Source organism: Penaeus chinensis, chromosome 30, assembly GCF_019202785.1.
Source record: "Penaeus chinensis breed Huanghai No. 1 chromosome 30, ASM1920278v2, whole genome shotgun sequence".
Lineage (NCBI taxonomy): Eukaryota > Metazoa > Arthropoda > Malacostraca > Decapoda > Penaeidae > Penaeus > Penaeus chinensis.
In genome coordinates, this window is record NC_061848.1 from 7,350,569 (window position 1) to 7,358,068 (window position 7,500).

General features: G+C 45.4%; 1 protein-coding gene across 1 annotated transcript in view; it reads left to right on the forward strand.

The window, feature by feature from the left end:
- Positions 1–7,500, forward strand: part of LOC125041360 (carboxypeptidase E-like) — a 26,810-nt gene that overhangs the window by 6,539 nt on the left and 12,771 nt on the right. Inside the window, exons 2-9 of the mRNA XM_047636240.1 lie at positions 19–104; positions 2,157–2,361; positions 3,136–3,332; positions 3,770–3,925; positions 4,540–4,703; positions 5,111–5,247; positions 6,636–6,775; positions 7,199–7,340. Of these exons, the coding sequence (XP_047492196.1) occupies positions 24–104; positions 2,157–2,361; positions 3,136–3,332; positions 3,770–3,925; positions 4,540–4,703; positions 5,111–5,247; positions 6,636–6,775; positions 7,199–7,340 (1,222 nt within the window). The 5' untranslated portion in view covers positions 19–23. The remainder of the gene's footprint in view (positions 1–18; positions 105–2,156; positions 2,362–3,135; positions 3,333–3,769; positions 3,926–4,539; positions 4,704–5,110; positions 5,248–6,635; positions 6,776–7,198; positions 7,341–7,500) is intronic.

A 7,500-nucleotide genomic window follows, 5' to 3' on the forward strand; every position in this document is an offset into this window, starting at 1 on the left:
ATGAATTTACCCTTCCAGACACAATGTCGTGTTCCTGTGAGCACGTGAGGCTACTGCTTGTCCTGGTCGCCTGTGCTTGCGTCCAGGCAGCTTCCGTCGCTAAGGTATGTTGTGGTTGGCTGAAGGTTTTTCCATTGCTTCTGTTGTCCGAGGGCAGGGCGTGAGTAGGCTTTAGGGGGGTAGAATCAAGGAATAAAGGGTAGGTGAAAGGATTGTGAATTTACTGAGACCGGAAAGTGATGAAAATAACGAAATTTCATTTTTTTTTTTTCCCCCCGATTTGTTTGCATGGAAAAGTGTATAAGACCGTGTAAGTCTTTTTCCTTAACGTAATCAACTCTCATAAAATACAGATGATTTGTGTCGTCGAGGAATACTACTATTACGAAATAACTAAAATAAAGTTAATTTGAACAGATGGATAGGGAAATGGCGTAATCTGTTAGACGACAACACTGACAGTTCTTTGTAGCCCGAAGTTTGGCGCCAATTTTCAAATTTTGCAAGTCAAAAAATTGACATTTTTGGTAGGATTGAAGAGTATGATATTCACCTCTGTCCTCATTTCTTTTTTTTCTTTTTCCTCTCTCTATGAATTAATGTTCGTGATTATTATTACATTTAAACGGTTTTATGTATATATATATATTTTTTTTCTTTGTTCTTTTTTTTTTGTTTTTTTTGTTTTTTTTGTTACTTTCCTCCTCCTTACTTTTATTGTATTCCATTTTACTTTTTACTGTCTCTCTTTACATTTAACTCCATATTACTTATTCCTGTTTCCTTCTCTTCCATCTTTCCTTCCTTTTTCCTTCTATCTCTCTCATCACTCCCCCCCCCCCCCCCCTCTCTCTCTCTCTCTCTCTCTCTCTCTCTCTCTCTCTCTCTCTCTCTCTCTCTCTCTCTCTCTCTCTCTCTCTCTCTCTCTCTCTCTCTCCCCCCTCACTCTGCTTTGTCTCTCTCTCTCTCTCTCTCTCTCTCTCTCTCTCTCTCTCTCTCTCTCTCTCTCTCTCTCTCTCTCTCTCTCTCTCTATCTCTCTTTCTCTTTCTCTTTCCCTTTCTCTCTCTCTCTCTCTCTCTCTCTCTCTCTCTCTCTCTCTCTCTCTCTCTCTCTCTCTCTCTCTCTCTCTCTCTCTCTCTTACTTTCAAATTATCTGTAACCTGGAGGATAAGACACAAGGCTCGTTACATTTAAAACACATATATTAAAAAAAAAAAAGTATGAAACTTCTGATTGTATCAAGGCGTGTAATATTATCCTCTGTTTTGCAAGAAAGTTTGTGTGATATGAAGCTATAATACTAATATTTATTACGTCGGATTATTTACGATGTAAATGTGAGCTAAAGTCACACGCTTCTGAATGTTTATGAAAACCGAAGTTTCTCTTCATACTTTAAAAAAAAATAATTGACATTTTCAGAAGTTCTCATGAAGTATGGTGAAGTCATAGAAAGTATATATAAACACCAAATTACGAATATCAATACTATTTTTTGGTCACGAGAATAGAAAACGGGAACGGGAATAGAAAACGGGGACGGGAATAGAAAATGGGAACGAGAATAGAAAATGGGAACGAGAATAGAAAACGGGAACGGCACTCCTAGTCAATCTCCAGCCAATTTCACCATATATTATTTATGCTTAATTAGCTCTTCGCTTCATTATTCATCGGTCTGATCGGTCCCTCACCCTCCTTTGTGATCAAGTCTATCCTCCCTCTCTTTCTTTCTTTCTTTCTCTCTTTCTTTTTCTTTCTTTCTTTCTTTCTCTTTCTTTTTCTTTCTTTCTTTCTTTCTCTCTTTCTTTTACTTTCTTTCTTTCTTTCTCTCTTGCTTTCTTTCTCTCTTTTTTCTTTTTCTTTCTTCCTTCCTTCCTTCCTCCCTTCCTCCCTTCCTCCCTTCCTGTTGTTCTCCTGATCCTTCCCCAACCTCGTTTTTATTACCTCATCTTTATACTCCTCCTTCAATAACGTCCTCCTTCTTTAACTTCCTCCTTCACCAACCTGTTCCTTCTACCTCCTCCTCCTCCTTCACCACCCTTCCTACCCTTCTCCTACCCCTCCTTCACCAGCAACCTCCTCCTCCACCAAAAACCTGCTCCTCCACCTTCCTCCTTCAAATAACCTCCTCCTCCTTCCTCTCCCCCTGCAGCCAGGAACCTCCGGAGACGGGACGCCCCTGAAGGATAAGTTCGAGTTCAGGCACCACAATAACGACGAGGTGGAACAGGTCCTGAAGGAGACGGCGGAGAGGTGCAAGGACGTGGCCCGCCTTTACGCCCTCAGCGAGCCTTCTGTGAGGAACGTCCCTCTGTGGGTCATCGAGTTCTCCGATAATCCCGGACAGCATGAGCTCCGTGAGTAGAGTGTGGGGAGTGGGTGGGTAGGTGGGTGGGTGGGGGGGCTCTGTTTTTTTTTTTTTTTGGGGGGGGGGTTCTGTGGGGGGTAAAATTTGGTTAAATTTGATGTTTTTATTTATTTATTTTTTCTGTGGTATCTTTTGGGGAGGAATTTTGATGGATGTTTTCTTAGTTGTTTTTTCTTTTCTTTTTTTGTGGTATCTTTTGGGAGGATTTTTTCTGGTAATAAGGATAATTATGAGAATAATGATAGTTTTGACAATATTGATAACAATCATAATTTTGACAATATTGATAACAGGGATACTTTTGATAGTATTGATAACAATGATAATGATTATATTATTGCTATTATCATTATCATCATTATCATTATCATTACAATCATCATCTCTCCTAATCTTCTTGGCATTACACTTAACCTTAATTTCCTTTTCATCACCTCGCCCCGCCCCTCCCGTCACGCCATCCCCACCCCTTGCCCCGCCCCGCCCCTTCGACCCGCCTATCCCCCTTGTCCCGCCCCTTCGCCCCCTTACCCTGCCCCTCGATCCGCCTCTCCCCCATACCCCGCCCCTTCGCCCCGCCTCTACCCCTCGTCCCGCCCCTTCGCCCCGCCTCTACCCCTCGTCCCGCCCCTTTGCCCCGCCTCTACCCCTCGTCCCGCCCCTTCGCCCCGCCTCTTCCCCTCGTCCCGCCCCTTGCCCCACCCCCTCACCTCATCCCCATCCCCGCCCCCTTGCCCCGCCCCCTCGCCCCGCCCCTCAACAGTGGAACCCGAATTCAAGTACGTGGCCAACATGCACGGCAACGAGGTCCTAGGGCGCGAGCTGCTCCTTGCCCTCGCCCACCACCTGTGCCAGGGATGGAGGGACGGCGACCAGGAAATCAAGGACCTCCTGACGACGACGAGGATTCACCTGCTGCCTTCCATGAACCCCGACGGATGGCAGCTCTCGACCGATACTGTGAGTTTGGAGGAAGTGGAGTTGGAGGTCCTGGTGATATTTTCTGTTGATATATATGGGTTTTAAAGTTTTGATTTTGTTATTGTGATGATTTTTTGTTGTTGTTGATGATGGTGGTATGAAGAGGGAAGGTGTGAGGATATGCGTTCTTCATTTCTTGTTCATGTATGTGTGTTTTTTACGTTTGTCGCAACGGACGTTTATTTTTCGTCGTCACTAGACTACCTTCACAAAATGTATATAATTTTATTTCACTCTGCTCCATGCCTTCCCAAAATACACATATTCCTTTAATTCATATTCAACATTCTTTCTTCACTCTCTCCCTTATTGCCATCCTTACGCCTTTCTCTCTTCCATGCACATTCCCTACATACTTTCTTCACTCTCTCCCTTGTTACCATCCTTACGCTTGCATTTTCGCCCTTATGTCCCAGGGCAGGAAGGACTACCTCCGTGGCCGCTCCAACAACAACAGCGTCGACCTCAACAGGGACTTCCCCGACCTCGACCGCATCATGTACTCCAACGAGGCGCGACACAACAGTTATAACAACCACCTCATGGCGCAGCTCAAGAGGCTTGATCACCAGGTCAGTTGTTTCGGTTGTTTGGGTCGTTTTTTTTTTTTTTTTTTTTTTTTTTTAATGGAGTTTGAGAGGTATTTGGGGTTTTTTTTTTTTTTTTTTTTTTTTTTTTTTTTTTTTTTTTTTTTTTTTGGTTAGTATGTGTGATTGGGAAAATGTATTCGTTGTATGCATATATATTCGTAAACAAATGTACACGCATATGCACGCGAACATGTACACGCACACGAACACGAACACGAACACGAACACGCACACGCACACGCACACGCACACGCACACACACACGCACACACGCGCGCATACACACACGCGCACACACAAACACACACACACACACACTTAAACACACACACACAAACACACACACACACACTTACACACACACACACACACACACACACACACACACACCCACACCCACACACCCACACACCCACACACACATACACATACACACACACTTACACACACATACACATACACACACACTTACACACACACACACACACACACACACACACACACACACACACACCACAAAACCCCACCACACCTACCCACCCTCCACCCATATACCCCCTCTCCCCCTAACCCTCCCCTCCCCCCTCCTCCCGCAGCCCCAGCCGGAGACCCTCGCCGTCATGAACTGGATCGTGAACACGCCCTTCGTGCTCTCAGCCAACTTCCACGGCGGAGATCTCGTGGCCAACTACCCTTACGACGCCTCTCGCTCGGGCGCCGCTCAGGAGTACGCTCGTAGCCCCGACGACGAGACTTTCCGGTGGGTTACGAGCGCTTTTTTTTTTTTTTTTTTTTTTTTTGAGGTTGGAGTTTATAAAGCCAGTTTACTATAAATGGGGAATGATGAGATAATAATAATCCATGCAGGATAACTGGAACATGACTGAAACAATAAATCTTTTGGAAAGTAAGCCTTATGATAATGGGTCATAACAAAATAAACAAAAACAAATACAGGATAACCAAAAAAAAAAAAAAAAAAAAAAAAATGAACTTGGCAAAATATAAGAAAAAACAAAAAAAACACCAATTTGGCATATCAACAAAACCCATTACAAAAATACCAAAATCCAACCATATCCAACCCAATCCAACTCAATATATAGATAAACAAACAAACAAACAAGAAGAAAATTAAGCAAAACCCACTCTCCACTCCTCTCTCAGCCACCTCGCAGAAGTGTACGCCCAGCACCACCCTCGCATGGCCGATCCCCAACGCCCCTCCTGCAGCCCCGGCGAGTACTCCTTCGGGCGCGACGGCGGAGTGACCAACGGCGCCGCCTGGTACTCCGTGAGTGGCGGTGAGTGGGGGGGGGGGGGCGGGGTTTTGTGAACGAGTGGGCGGGGTTTTGTGAAGGAGTGGGCGGGGTTTAGTGAATGAGTGGACGGGGTTTTGTGAATGAGTGGGAGGAGTTTTGTGAATGAGTGGATGGAGATTTGTGAATGAGTGGGAGGAGTTTTGTGAATGCGTGGGTGGAGTTTTGTAAATGAGTGGGCGGGGTTTTATGGATGAGTGGGCGGAGTTATGAATGAGTGGGTGGAGTTTAGAGAATGAGTGGGTGGAGTTTTGTGAACGAGTGGGCGGGGTTTTGAGAATGAGTGGGTGGGGTATTGTGAATGAGTGGGCGGGGTTTTGTGAATGAGTGGGAGGAGTTTTGTGAATGAGTGGGAGGAGTTTTGTGAATGAGTGGGCGGGGTTTGTGAATGAGTGGGTGGGGTTTTGAGAAGGAGTGGGTGGAGTTATGAATGAGTGGGCGGGGTTTAGTGAATGAGTGGGCGGAGTTTTGTGAATGAGTGGGCGGGTTTCGTGAATGAGTTGGCGGAGTTTTGTGAATGAGTGGGCGGAGTTTTGTGAATGAGTGGGCGGGGTTTTATGAATGAGTGGGCGGGGTTTTGAAAGTGAGTGGGCGGGGTTTTGTGAATGAGTGGGTGGGGTTTTATGAATGAGTGGGCGGGGTTTTGTGAATGAGTGGGCGGGGTTTTGTGAATGAGTGGGCGGGGTTTTGTGAATGAGTGGGCGGGGTTTTGTGAATGAGTGGGCGGGGTTTTGTGAACGAGCGGGCGGGGTTTTGTGAACGAGTGGGCGGGGTTTTGTGAATGAGTGGGCGGAGTTTTGTGAATGAGTGGGCGAGGTTTGTGAATGAGTGGGCGGGGTTTTGTGAATGAGTGGGCGTGGTTTTATGAAAGTGGGCTGAGTTTTGTCAATGAGTGGGCGGAGTTTTGTGAATGAGTGGGTGGAGTTATGAATGAGTGGGTGGAGTTATGAATGAGTGGGCGGGGTTTTATGAAAGAGTGGATGGGTCTTTAAATGGGCAACTGGTGAATGGATGGAGGATAGACAGGCAGTAAATGAATAGTCGATGAGTGGATGAATTAATGGATAGTCACCCGAAAAACTACCACATTCAAACAATCACGCCACTTCACCTCAACACTTAAAACCACCAAGAACTCACACGAACCACCTAAAACTCACTCCAGACTCCTAATACCAAATAAGACTCACTTAAACCACCTAAAACTCACACCTCTTAACTCACTCAGACTCCTAAAACCAAATAAGACTCACTTAAACCACCTAAAACCTACACCTCTTAACACAAACTACCTCAAACTACCCCCCCCCCCCTCACCGAAGAAAAAAAAACAAAACCTCACTTACAACCCCACCTCTCGTTATCTCATCCAGGTATGCAAGACTTCAACTACCTGTCTTCAAATGACCTCGAAGTGACGCTGGAAATCGGCTGTAACAAGTACCCCCCTTCGACAGCTCTCTATCAGGAGTGGTTAGACAACAAAGATGCTATGATGGAATACATGTGGCAGGTACTGTGTTATTTGGTGTTATGTCTTGTGATAGATTTTCGGATGGTGTTCTGGTGTGTTACTGTGTTTCCGTTGTATTTTCTATAATCTATCTACCTATCTTTCTATATCTACCTATCTACATTTTTTTTCGTATAGGCCTTTGTGCTTGTTATTTTCACTTGTGTGATATATCGAGTGTTACTGCCTTAGATATATATATATATATTTATCACGTTTATTTATCTTTATGTTCTATTGTTTTTTAAAATTTATTTGAATTATAGCATATATAATTGTTCTGAGATATTGAAAACATTAATAAGCAAGTGAAGGAGAGAGGCGTCGTGATCCAAATATATCCAGCCTATGGATAAACTCACTACATATCTATCAATAAGTTAAGCCCAAACCCCGGCCTTATCATACCCAAACGCCCATCAGACTCACCTGGGCGTGAAGGGCGTGGTCAGGGACTCGCTAACCGGCCAGGGCGTCCCTAATGTGGTCATCCACGCCAAGAACGTCACACGCGTCAACGACACACACGTGAGGGACGACCACATCAACCATGACGTCACTTCCGGTACGACTACGTTTAAGAGGGGGGGAAGGGGTAGGGTGGTTGGGGAAAGAAGGGGGTGGGAGAAGGGGGAGGAAGGGGGAAGGTGGGGGGGAATGAGGAGAGGGGTGGAAGTAGGGGGTGGGAGGAGAGGAAGGTGAGGGAGAAGGAGAGGGGGATAGGG